The sequence below is a fragment of the Psammomys obesus genome, unplaced genomic scaffold (assembly GCF_907164565.1).
Source record: "Psammomys obesus unplaced genomic scaffold, mPsaObe1.curated_primary_1811, whole genome shotgun sequence".
NCBI lineage: Eukaryota > Metazoa > Chordata > Mammalia > Rodentia > Muridae > Psammomys > Psammomys obesus.
The window spans coordinates 6,630,656-6,644,441 of record NW_026596088.1 but is presented as its reverse complement, the minus strand read 5'-3'; the positions used below and the strand labels follow the sequence as shown (position 1 = coordinate 6,644,441).

The following is a 13,786-nucleotide window of genomic DNA, read 5'->3' as shown; positions in this document are numbered from 1 at the left end:
CAGTCTTCCTCCTTTTCGCTGCTTTAGGGACCGTGTGTGTGGTCTCAGTGTGGGTTTACTTTATGTTTTATTTTATCCCGGGGAGTCATAGGAAGAAAGGTGACATGCATGGACTTAAGTCACGAAAACAAGCATCCGTCCTGTCTGCTTTTTAAACATCCACAAATGGAGCTTGTTTTGAGCAGACCCCTGTCTGTATAAAGTAACTCACATTTGGTGTGCATTTTGTATGTGTTTTAAAGAGGTTCAACTCTGTTTTACCATTGACCTGTCTTCTTACTGGACTGTGAGATTTTTTACATCCTGGATCCAGGGCACACGTGAAAGATGATGGAGCGAGCACTTAGAAACACTCTTCTAACACTCTTCCTGTGGAGGAACAGGGGTGGTGGCAAGAATAGAAATTGGATTTGAGGTCACTGCAGAAATGATGATGTGTCTTAGGTATACACTGGAATCATTAACTCATTTTAAGCATTTTTGAGGAATTTGGTTTCTGTGTGTTCCTTTTGCTACTGAATGTTCTTAAATATGTTTTCTTTTAAAGAAAAAGAAAGCTGAATCACTTCCGTGCTTGACTTAACTGCAGGAGAATGTCTCAGGCACCTAGGATGTACTCCCTTCTCCTGGTCCTCTTTCTGAGCCGTGGAGGTGCGGGTCAGAGAGACACAAGCTCCAGGCAGGGTAAGTCTTGAGGAGAGAAACGCCATTTATGGCTTCCACACATTTCAGGGAGTGGAGCTGGGTATGTCAGCTTGGGCTCATGATGCATTCAGGTGAGAGGGGCGTGAGCTTTTGTGTGTCTGTGGATATGTGTGGGTCTTTTAGGGTTGTTACACATCGTGTTCTTTTTTATTAGCGAGTATTATTTATACAAAGTAACAAAACAAGCTCATTATGACGTTTTTACACGTGCACACAGTGTGCTTCAGTGGAATTCGCCCCCAATACCCTTTCTTTCTCCTATTGCCCGTGGGCTCACCAGATCCCACACGTGAAGAAAACATGCAGTGCCTGTCTTTCTGAGCCTGGCTTGTTTTGATTAACACGATGCTCTTCAGTTCCAACGTTTCTCCTGCAAATGACATAACTTCGTTCTCCTTTGTGGCCAACTAATACTCCATCGTGCCTATAGACCACATTTCCCTCACCAGCGTTTTGTTGATGGATTTCCAGGCTGTCCCCACATTCGGGTAATTGTGAATCCTGCCTCACTGAGCACGCATGTGCAGAGGTCTCTGTGGTGTGCTGCCTCGGCCGCCTCTGTGTGACACTGAGTGGATCTTTCCTGATTTCCACAGTGGCTGGACAAACTGATACTCCCAGTGACAGTGTGTAAAGGTTCTCAGCGGGGGTTGTAAACCAAGGTTTTCTCACAGTTGCAATGATGACAATTCATGGAAAGCCTGTTGTTGGGCTCCTGTGCTAGCTACCTCTGCCTTTATGAAGGTCATACTGTTCAGTTCTAGTCACATATCCAACGGCTTTCTTACAGATTTGCATCCATTGTTGCAGAAAATGGCGGTGAGTGTTCGTTTTTATTTTAATCAAAATCCCCTCCACAGGCGCTGCCAAATTTGAATGTTATACTTGATGTTATCTCTTTGCCTTGTAGGAAGAAATAATAGAGGGAAGCTATCTGAATGGTAATGTCCCCAGTTCGTCCCCTTGCGTGCCTTCTGAGACCTTCAAACAGAATACGGATGTGGTGTCTGTGAAATGATTCCATTTAAAGCTGTCTCTTCATTTTGTCCCCACTGTAGCATTACTGGATCTCATACACTTTGAAAGGTAATGTGCCTCTGAGGGGTTGGAAAAGATGGTATTTTTCCCCACTAATAACCATTAGACGGAGTTTCTTACTTGAGAAAAGTAGTGTATGCTCACTGCCGAGAGCATCAACCAATGTACAGAGTTTTAGTTGACACACTTGCTTCCCAAACGTTCCTCGGGCGCGGTTTTGGTAGCTTGAGATGAAGATGCCTGAAGCACTCCTGAGGAGGCAACGTTGTTCACAGTGGTGGTGCAGAGAAGCCTTGTGTTTCCTCCACCTCGCAGGCTGGGGCCGGTTGCTATCCTTTTGGGCAGAATAGTGAAGCTGAGGCTTGGGGAAAGCAGGTAGAGGCCACACAGCTGGGGGGTGGCAGGGCCGGAGGGTGGCACTGGTGCCTGGTTCCAGGGCCTGCTGCCACCACTGCCCTGCTCTGTGCTGCTCGGGCCTGAATGAGAGACAGGAAAGATGGGGTGATGTGACAGTGTTCCTGACCGAAAGCTATCCACATGAAATCTTAATGTGCATTCTCTAAAGAAGAGGAAATGGGGGCTGGAGAGATGGCTCAGAGGTTAAGAACACTTGCTGTTCTTCCAAAGGTCCTGAGTTCAATTCCCAGTCAACCACATGGTGGCTCAGAACCATCTATAGTAAGATCTGGTGTTCAGGCAGAATGTTGTATAAATAATAAATAAATCTTTAAAAAAAAAAAAAGAAGAGGAAATGGGGGCCTCGGACCCCTTCCAGGGACAGCCAATCACATCAAGGTGAAAAGCCCCTCAAAACATCCCTCCCCCCTAAGAACTTCAATGGGAGGTTTTAGATATTTTCTCTCAGGATACAGTTTTATTTATTTACTAACTATTTTACCATCCATCCATCTATCTGTTTATCTACAACAAAAAAGAGATTACAAAAAAGCTGTTTGTGCCTTTAATCCCAGCACTCAGGAGGCAGAAGTAGGCAGATCTCTGAGTTTGAGGCCAGCCTGGTCTGCAGAGTGAGTTCCAGAAAAGCCAAAGCTGTGCAAAGAAACCCTGCCTTAAAAAGCAACAAATAAATAAATAAATAAATAAATAAATAAATAGATAGATAAAAAGAAGAAGAAAAAGAAAAGAAGGAAGGAAGAAGGAAAGAAAGAGGGAAAAAGCTGTTTGTAGGGGCTGGAGAAGGCTCAGTCATAAAGAGAATGAGAACCTGAGTTTGACCCCAGAACCTGCATATAAATTTTGGGCATGGTGGCACATGCTAGTAATCCCAGTCCTGGGGCGCTATAGACAGGGAATTCTTAGGGTTTACTGGCTAGCTAGCCTAGCTGAATCAGTGAACTCCTGGCCAAGGAGAGACCCTGTCTCCATGACACTTGAGGTTGTCTTCAGGCATCACTGTGAAAGCAAATACATACCTGTATACACACAAACCTATATATATATATAAACACAAACACACACACACACACGCACACACACACACACACACACACACACCTGTATAGATGCATACACGCCTGTATGTACACATACCTCAACACACACACAGCTGTATGTACACTTATGAACACATCTCCTCCCACGTTGCCAGGTGAGGGGGTCTCTTACTTCTCAACATAGAGCTCCCTGGCATCCCAGCCCATTGACGCCATCCTCTCTGAGCCCCAGGGCACGCAGCCAAGAAGGAATGTTTGCAGGGGACCTGGCCGCTGCAACTGACTTTCTCCCATCTGTCTTCTCTTGAAGCTCCCATGTGTGGACTGAGGACCTGTCCCACGGAGTCCTTGCCTATCTCAACTCACGGAATGTGGCCTTCACCATCCCCAGCCTGCAGGTGTGCACGTGAAACCTGTCCCTACCTCCCGAGATTAGTCACGTTCTAGTACAAAACCACCTGTGGAAACTGGAGGGACTTTACCGATTGAAGAACAGCAGGAGTGTATTAGACGCTTTTCTATTACTGTAACACAAAATTCCATCACTGTAACAAAAACCCCAAGACAGGACAGTGAGTTTGAAACCAGCCTGGGCTACCTGAGACCCTGTCTCAAAAGACAAACCACAACACTCAAATATATGATACCTGATTAAACTGAAGTTCGGATAAGTGTGAACTTGGAGATTTGCATACGTGTTATCTGTATTTTATACCCAGTGTTTGCCCAGAGCATATTTGTGTAAGGGATATTTAAGAAACTGAGGCTGGGCATACAACCGTAACCCCAGCACCTGGGAAGCCGGAGCAAGAGGAGTGTGGATTTACGGCCAGCCTGGACCACATAGGGAGATTCCCACTTCCAAGGCTGAACAACAGCAGCAACAAAATCCAAGAGCTCCTAGATCAAAAAGAAAACACGTTCGAAAATAGCAGAGGAAAGGCTGGCGGCCTCACGGGGCACAGATTCATTCTACCTGAGTTTTCTCCTGTGCTCAGCGCTAGGGATCGAGTGGTAGGAAACCAGGGATTTTCAGCTTCCTGGCAGAGGCCCACTGCCTTGGACAAGGACAAGGCAGGCCGCAGAATGGGGAAATCAGACTGACCACCTGAGGATGTGGAGTACGTCCAGTGTTGTCCGTTTTTGTTTGTTTGTTTTTTGAATTTTCTAAATAGAATTGGGAGACTGGATTTTGTAAGCAATCCCTGACTTTACGGCACTTGTAACCACATAAACCCCCACGTACAAGCTGCTTGACAGCTGGCGACCCCGCTAGGAAGTCTAACTCTCTGGGTCGCTGGCCATGGTGCTGACCCGCCGCTCGGTCTCTGTCCTCACTGCTTGCATCTCCCGTGCCCAGGCAGTCATGGAAACCCACCTGGAACAGTACCTGTACCAGCCCCAGAAGCTGCTGGAGGACCTGAGGGACACCGATGCCCAGCAGTTCCGCACTGCCATGAAATGCCTTTTGGAAGACAAGTGGGACCGCCTGGTGAGGCAAGCTTGGCCTCGGATGAGGAGTGTGTATGGGGGGGGGTTGGAGGCAGTTGACATTTGCTGGGCCGTTCTTGACTCCTTCCTCTCTTCTGCGTCACCACTCCGGCTTGGGACTCCAGGACCTGGCTTTTCTTCTTCAGTGTCTCCTAGTTACATTTTTCTATTCCTATGGGCACTAAGGGTACTGAGGGTCTTCTAACAGTTTGGGTTGGTAAGTGTCTGAGGGTGACTGCTGTGTGCAGTGAGTGTAGAGAGAAAGGACTGTCCCTGTCCTTAAGGTTACAGTGTGGGATGAAGACAAGCAACAGCTGGCAATGACCACAAAACAAGGTTATGACACTCACAGAACAGAGAGTAAGGTCCCCAAGCCCCCAAATGCCCCGAGGCTGCAAAGCTGAGGGCTAGTGTCTGTTCATTGGAGAGAGTTAGGTGTGGGTCTCACTGCTCCAGAATGGAGTCAAGCCCTTGCCAAGTCCCAGTTTCTGCATGTGAACTCAGGGTGGAAATCTTCTTCCTCTTCCTTGTCTTCTTCTTCTTTAAAAGATTGGTTTATTTATTTTTTAATGTGTATGAGAGTTTTTGCCTGCATGTATGCGTGTGCACCACATGTGTGCCTTGTACCCGTGGAACTCAGAAGAGGGCGCTGGGTTCTCTGGAACTGGAGGTTCTTGTAAGTATAAGCTGCTCTGTGTGGATGCTGGGAACTGACCTCTTGCTGACTCCTCACTGCGGAGCCATCTCTCCAGCTCTAAAATGTTAAGATTCTTATTAGTTTTAATTCACATGGATTTGGGAAAGATTTAAACATTTTAATGGTTATATAGTTATTTTTTATTTGATTATTATGGTAGTGTTAAGGATCAAACCTATGGCCTATAGCCTGCTGGGCAAGCTATATTCCTAACTCCTAATCTGTCTTACTTTAATATTGGCTATTAAAACCTAACAGCCACTAGTTTGGTATGAATAGAATTTTATTTTGAAATGAACTTCAGCTTTTAAAATTAATTTAGTTTAAAAATCTATAAAAATCTATTATAATGTTTATTAAGGGTTTTCTATATATGAGATTTTTTTCTAAGGGAATGACCAACAAGGGACAGATGAGTAAAAATGAAGGTTTGTAGGCTACCCCCCAAGACACAATTAATTAATTTTATTGTTAGGTATGGGTATATGCCAATAAAACTTTATCAAAAAACAAAAAACAAGCAGTGTATCAGTTTTGGCCTGTGGGACAGATAGCCTGTCTGTCATTTTTTAAGGACTTAGCATGCATGGATTAATTTAATCTTCCCTACAGCATTTTTCAAAAAGGTTAAGAAGAATGTCACCATTGAAAGCCAGGTTTTCTGGCTCTTGCCTGTAATCCTGGGACTTGGGAGGCTGAGGCAGGAAGAGTTTTTGACATGTTCTGGGCTCCATAGAAAGTTTCAATTCAGACTAGACTACAGAGTGATACTCTGTACACACACACACACAGGAAAAAGGTCTGAAGGTTTAGCATAGTGGTCAGGGGCTGGCCTAGGATGAACAACATTCTAAATGTCATCGTAGCACCTTCAAACAAAACAAAAAATAAGAGATAATTTAACATTTTAATAACCAGGTGAGGAAACGGAGTCTTGGAGAGCGTAAGTAACCTCTAGTGAAACATCTTAGAAGAAATGACTCTGAGATTGGGAAACAGGTCCCTACCCGTGGAAGCCATGGGTCCATCTCAAAGTGATGTTTTCAAAATCTACAAAACAAAATACAGAGAGTCGGTTCTCTTGAAGAACGCTTACAGAAAGGCCCGGTACAAACACAGAGGTGAACTGTGTGTGCCTTTAACACATCCACTGGTAGAACTCGGCAGCAGGTCCGGTGACTTCTGGATCCCTCAACAGGTGTTAACTGTATGGAGATCTCAAGATGTCTGCATAACTGTTATGCACTGTGAAAATGCCCATGATTCCAGTTGTGGCAAAGATCCTGCTCCCATTGTGAAGCCTGGAGCCTTCACTCCCTCCCTCCCCCAGGAAACACCATAAGTCAGTTCTAGGCGATACTTAGGTTGTCTGGCCGGAGAATGGGAAGACAGCGGTGTAGGAAGAGCAGGTGAAAGCCTTGCCTTCGATCGAAGGTGATAGAAAATTCTACTGCTTTCCACCTAGCCGCGTGGTACAAACCGTGACCCCAAGTTTCTTCATGCTGTAGTATGAGACGCCTTTCCAGCGCTGTCGTGTCGAGGCAGCTTTAGTGTGGCTATAACGGTTTGAATATGGGATGCGCCCCATGAGCTCATGGGGTCTCTATCCGATGGGACTATTTTGGGAGGTGTTGTGGAAACTCCAGGAGGTGGGGCCTGATTGCAGAAGGTGGGTCAGGGAGGGGTCAGGTCTAGAAGATTTTGAATGGCCCTTCCACTTCCGCTTCCTGTTAACAATGCAGTGAACTACGCCCCTGAACAAGCTCCCCCTTAAGCACATGGAGCCACTCGACCATGCAGCAATCCCTCTGAAACCAGCAGACCAAATAAGCATTTTTTTCCTTGAAGGTGTCTTCTCATGTACTTTGGCCACAAAGCTTCAGTGGCCCTAATTTCTCTCCTTCCTTCAGGACCTGAAGGACACTGTCATCCGCTTGGGGGACATTCGGGAAGAGGCCCTTCAGAGCCCTGGTGTGAACCGCAGCCTGTTGCTCATCATACTGGAGCGGTGTTTCCAGGTGTCGAACCCCTTGGAGTGTGTGGAGGTCCTGGGCAGGGTGCTCAGAGGGTCCCCGGACAGCTTTCTGCAGCCGGACCTCACAGCCAGGCTTCCCCAGGACCTGCGCGAGGATGCCTTTAAGAACCTGTGAGTCTTTCCCTCCGAACCCTTGATTCCGCGTGCTGCTCACAGGCTGCAGCGAGGGTTCAAGGAGGTTAATATCCAGCAAGGGAGGAGATGGTGGGCACAGGTAGACAGCCACCCTCTGAGGCGGAGCTGAGAGAGGCTTTGATTAAAGCTGCCTTCTCTCTCAAATTGGAGTCATCTGGAAACTATTCTAGTTTTTGCCACATCTAGCTGCCTCCTGCCCCGTGGTCTGTTTCGTGATTTTCTTTATTATCTTTCATCCTTTCCATTTAAAAAAATCATTTGTTTTAGGGCTTGGGGAATGGCTCAGTGGGAATGCATCTACCGTGCAAGCATGACCGGAGTTTGGCTTGCTAGAGCCTGTGTAAATGCCCGGGGGATGTGGCAGTCTGCCTGTCATTCCAGCCTGGAAAGACAAAGACAGGGCATCCCCAGAACAAGCTGGCTGGGGAGCCTAGCCCCATCAGCAAGCTCTGGGCTTGGTTCACAGACTCTGCCTCAATGAATAAAGTGGGAGAACAAGCAGTGAAGATTCCCACTATAAACATTAGCCTCCACAGGCACACACATGTACCCACACACATGCAACAGATGTGTATACCACATACAGATACCTGGAAAAGAAAAGTAAAGAAGATTTGGCCTTATTTCCATAAATGAGAAACCAGTCTTTTTGTCTTAAGTAAAAAAATGATCTTAAGATACACTGAAAAACAGCGCCACTGTATCCTACTGTCTGCACGGCTCTCCTGAATGTCGCTGTCAGCTGTAGGCAGGGTACTTTGGACAATAGATACTTATCTCTGGTGTCTGGGATGTCCAAGGCTGAGGCATGGTGGATTGGGTATCTCTCTCCCTTCTGGTTCATAAGACTATCTTCTTGCCGAGCCCTCTCCTGGAGGAAGAACCCTCTAGAGTCTCACAGACAAGGCCGCTGATCCCAGTCAGAAGGGCTCTACCTCGTGAGGCGATTTGCCCCAGGTCTTCTCTCCCCTTCTCACTCTACCTGCCCTCCCTTTTCTCTTCTTTATGGATGAGAAAAGTGGAGAGCAGAGAGGCTAAATGACTCTCCCTAGGGCAGAAACATTCCCTACTGATTGGGGTGGGATAAATTTCTCTTAAATGACTCTTATCACTTTGTATGCATGTGTGTCTATGTGTCTCTGTGTCTTTTCATTGCCCCTGCTTTTTCAACTACCCTTGCTCTTAGAAAACAAAAACGAAAATGAAAAGGTGCTGGAGACAGGGCCCATTGGTTGAGAGCACTTGCTGCTCTTGCAGAGGGCCTGGCCTTGGTTCCTGGCATCTGTATCCAGCACCTCACAGTCACTTGTAACTCCAGTTCCAGGGGCTCAGAAGCCCTCTTCTGGCCTCTGCTGCCACTGCACACAGGTAATACACATACAGCTAAGCGGACACACACACACACACACACACACACACACACACACACTCACTCACAAGATACACACAAAATAAAATTAAAACAAAAACCCAAAGGAAAGGAGAGAAAGAAATAGAGAATACAAAGACAGCACTGTGTGGGGGTTAAGGGAAAATGTGTACGTTCACACAGAGAATGACTGGGAGGTTTGGAAGGTTTTCAGCATGAGCAGGAAGACTGGGCAGCGCCAGAGGCTATGAAGTGGCAAGCCCTTTTTGTACCACCTGGGGTCTCTGGGCTGGGTGAGAAGATGATGGTGACGGAGGCCATGGGGGTGGTACAGCAATGATAAATCAGAGTGCATTGGCTCAGAAACTGACAAGACCACTCCACACCAGAGAGGGATTATTATTTGTCAAAACTCCAGAGACGGACAAGTGTTGGAGACTAAGGGTTGAGGGCCGACAGCTAAGGGGGTGGAGTTTCTTTGTAAGCTGCTCTCCTACAATGTGTGTGTAAAAGGCAGAAGCTAAGATCTGTGAAGGCTGTGTTCGGAGCCCGAGTTACCTCACATATTGCAATATTTTTTAGTTCTATCCGTTTTCTTGAGAGTATCGTGATTTCATTTTCTTGAGACACGGTCTCATGCAGCCCATGCTAGCCTCAGATTTGCTGCAAGGCTGGCCTTGAACCGCCAACTTTCCTGATTCTGCTTTTAGGAATGCTGGTGAGTTACATACTTTAGACAGGTGAATTATAGGGCATGTAAGCTATACATCTCAAAAAAAGTTTTTGCACACAAAAGAAGAATTAAGAGCCGAGGAAGCAGAGACAGGACCCAGAGGCTGCTCTTTGCAAAGTGTTTAGTTGTGAAGGGAAATCGAGGAAAACAGTCAGCACAGCAAAGGCATGTGGAGGGTTTCAGCATGGCAGCACCTGGGCACAGTGCTCTCATGGCTTCTTCAGGGTGGGCATCTTCTACCTGTGTGTTGGTAACGGACAAGCGTGTCTGTGTGCCTTAGATCTGCAGTGTTCAAAGACCTCTACGACCAAACCTCAGCCCACACCCAGAGAGCTCTCTACAACTGGATGGCCCGGATCCTGAGGACACCCTTCAACGTCACTGGTGAGACCTGCTTGCCAGGGAGGGGTTGGGGGTTGGTTGGGGTCACTTCTAGGGGAATTCCACCATCCAGACAGTTGCTCCGCCACCAAAATCAGGGTTGATTTCATTGCTTTTGAGATTTTCACTCCGTCTCCTCTGCCACACTTCCTGAACAGCCTGCTTTTCAAACACTGAACCTTCTGAAATGAGGATGTGTCTGTCTTATGAGCAACATTGCATGTCCTTGGTTCTGTGGTGACGTCTTTCGTTTGACGAGAGCCTTTGGAGTGGAATTACAAGTTTAAGACCTGTGTAAAATGTGTGCACTGAAGTGAGATAAGACAGTTTTTGTTAGAAAATTTCCTGTTGGTTCTTGGCAACCAAAGCAAAGATTCCTTGGGGTGCATTTGTTTGACAGATGTGCACTAAAATCTTGCTGATATCCCACGGTGGCCAAGGCAGAGACGGAAAGACTGTAGAGCTTCAGGCTCTTCTATTTTCTTTCTCGTGTGTGCATGTGTGCCTCAGAATATCAGGTGGAGAGTGACCAAGAAAGACACCTACATTCAGCCTTTGACCTTCACGTGTACACGCATACACACAGGTCTCCACACACATATGAACACTCATACACACATGTACATCATGCACACATACCCATGCCAACAACCAGATTTAAGCCTGTAGTCAGACATCAAATCTTGAAAGCACTCACAGATGCTAAATGAATGAGGGGGTCTGCATTCCAGGAAAGCCCTGCACGGAAAATTGGTATTTGAACAAATACAGTGTTCATAGTTTACCAAACATTAGGGCTTTTTTAATTTCTTTCTAATCACATAAAAGCTGTTCTTGATTTTCGGACTATGTAGAAACTGGGTGGCCTGGGTTTGTCACATGGGCTGGGGTTGGCCAGTCTCTAAACTAAGAAAACCAGGGAAGACTTCTCCAGCCGATGTCATCTGGATTAAGTCCACGATGAAGAGATTGACTCTGTCGTGTGAGGCTCAGAGAGGGAAGACATTTGAGGGTGAGGGACGGCAGACACATACAAAAGTTTTGGAGTGAGCATGAACTGAGTGTGTTGGGAGGACATAGAGGAAGTCAAGAGGGGTGGAACACAGGACATGTCAGCCAGTCCTTTCCTGGAATTAATCCTTAAGACTCTGGTGGGAGGAACCTTAAACCGTGTATAATCAATGTCTTTAAACACATGACTGAATTCACTTTGCCTAGTGCTAGTCATTGGCTTCCAGGAGCCTGAACCTCACACCACATAACCCTGAGGAGGTCACGCAAGTTTTTTTTTTTTTTTCACTCTAGCTAGGAACCAGTTTTCCTTCTAGAATCCCTATGTGTCTCAAGTTCCATTATGAAATTACAGTGAATTCAAGATCGTTCTATTTGGGTCCTATATTCCTTTAGTCTGTGAACTTCCCAGAGGCAACGGGCTGCACTTTGACAATTAAAATACTCCTTGCTTAGGGATCTTGGCTCTGCAGGATGTGGGTCACACTTTGTAGTTGGTTGGGAAAAGGCTAATTCAGCTTGGATCTTGGTGAATGTTATGGTCCTTGTGGCCATATTTTCTTTCAACAGCTATGCTAGATATCAAAGTGACAGCTACACACTTAAAAAATATTTATATGTTTGTAGTGTGTGTGTGTGTGTGTAAGTGTGTGACGTCAGATTTCTTCCTTAATTACTTCACACTTTATTATTGCAGGACAAGGTCTCTTGCTGAAGCTGGGGGTCGCTGATTGACTAGACTAGCTGGCCAGTGAGCACTGGGATCCACTTAAATCCTCACTGGGATCACTGGAGTGCTGGGTCACAGATGCTTCCATGGAGGCTAGGGTCTTTGTGTTTCTGAGGCACTACTTAACCGACAGAGTCCACTCCCCAGTCCCCAATCCCCACATCTCTGACTCCCTAACTTGAGGAGATAACAGAGCTTTTGTTTGGTTTGGTCTTCTGTGAATTAGCCCATGAAGAAGCTGACTTGTCTATCTCATTTAGACCTTGCCAGTATCCATATCTCCTGAAACAGCTCTCGGGGACAGAGAGCTCACTTCTTCCTTTTCTCTAACTGCCACCAGTATAATGCTGTGTGTAAAGATATGTAGCAAAGGCCTGGGGCAGGGCAACCTACAGTCACTGAAACTTGACATTGGATCCTGGCTGTGATTGCTCTTAGAGTTTTATTGACATGTCACAGATGGGGATTTCAAATGCCAGAACACAGTGACCCTCAGTGCCAAGAGAAAGAGATTATTTCTGGCTAAAGAGAGAAAAGATAGCTTAAGCTGGGTTTGATAGCACAATCCCAGGTACATGGAAGGCTCTGCAGAAGGATTTTCAAGTTCAAGACCAGCCTGGGCAACTGAGTAAGACCTTGTGAAAATGGGGTGGAAAGTTTCTTGGTGGTAGAGTCCTTGCCTGGCAAGTGTGAAGTATTGGATTCAATTCCTAGTATTACCTAAAAACAAACAAAGTAAAAACTGAAGGGCTGAGGAGATTGCTCAGTTGGTGGAGTGCTTGTTCTGAAAGCTGGACACCCAAGTTCAATCCCCAGGGTCCATGCAAAAAAGTCAGGCATGGAAGTGTGTGTTTATCATTCAGTGTTGGGGAGGGAGAGATAGGTGGTCCTTGGGGCTCACTGGCCAGCCTACCTAGCCTACTCAGTGAGTGTGAGGTAAGTGAGAGATCCCATTTCAAAAGTCAAGCAAGCGAACAATCCCCCAAACCAAAGCCAAAACAAAAAGGAGTTGGATACTACATGAGAAATGGCACCTGAAATTATCCTTTGGTACACACACAGGATCCACACACACATATATAAAGTCTTTTAAATAAATAGGGTGGAAGGTGATTGAGGGAGACTCCAGCACTGACATTGGCCTCCACATACATACACACATGTGCTTTTGCATGTTATATGGTGATCTAAGGTACCTTTGATGCTGGGACTCTTTGTGGCACTTCTTAATTCATTCAGCTGTCATCTATTGAGTCCCACCGTGAGACCCCACGTGACACAAGCGCCACGGACAGTCACCGTCTGAGAAGGTTTTTTTAATAACTCAGATGGTTTTTTAATAACTGAAACCAGAGAATATAGTGAATTCAATTCTTTAGTCAATAATCTGACAGGTGGAAGTCTGCTCGGCTCTCTTTAATTACTCCCTTCATTTTAAGCCAGCTCGTAATAACGAGCGGGTTGTCATCCTTATTCCTACCATGCACTGTATCTGACCGAAACCAAGCTTACCTGCATACACCCCGAGTTCTTCTGGAATCTCTGCTTGCCCGGAATGGCTTTCCTTAGTTTTTACCCACCTTCAAGACTGGGTTCAAATTTTCTTCCTTGAAGCCTTTTGGATGTGTGTGTGTGTGTGTGTGTGTGTGTGTGTGTGTGTGTGAGTGTGTGTGCGCGCGCGCACATGTGCATGCCCGTGGAGGCCAGAAAACAGTGTCAGATCCCCTGGAACTAGAGTTCTTGATGGTTGTGAGTTGCCCAACACAGGTTGGGAACTGAACTTGGGTTCACAAGAACATTTAGGGCTCTTAATTATTGAGCCACATCTACGCTGCTCCAGCTTAGTTTTTGAGACAAAACCAACTTCCTTCCTTCCTTCCTTCCTTCCTTCCTTCCTTCCTTCCTTCCTTCCTTCCTTCCTTCCTTCCTTCCTTCCTTCCTCTCTCTCTTTCTCTCTTTCTCTTTCTTTCTTTCTTTCTTTCTTTCTTTCTTTCTTTCTTTCTTTCT

General features: G+C 46.1%; 1 protein-coding gene across 1 annotated transcript in view; it reads left to right on the top strand.

The window, feature by feature from the left end:
• Positions 1-593: 593 nt before the first annotated feature.
• Otoa (otoancorin) overlaps positions 594-13,786 on the top strand; it is a 62,707-nt gene continuing 49,514 nt past the window's right edge. Inside the window, exons 1-8 of the mRNA XM_055627696.1 lie at positions 594-684; positions 1,496-1,524; positions 1,616-1,646; positions 1,764-1,791; positions 3,508-3,595; positions 4,558-4,689; positions 7,296-7,531; positions 9,938-10,041. Of these exons, the coding sequence (XP_055483671.1) occupies positions 594-684; positions 1,496-1,524; positions 1,616-1,646; positions 1,764-1,791; positions 3,508-3,595; positions 4,558-4,689; positions 7,296-7,531; positions 9,938-10,041 (739 nt within the window). The remainder of the gene's footprint in view (positions 685-1,495; positions 1,525-1,615; positions 1,647-1,763; positions 1,792-3,507; positions 3,596-4,557; positions 4,690-7,295; positions 7,532-9,937; positions 10,042-13,786) is intronic.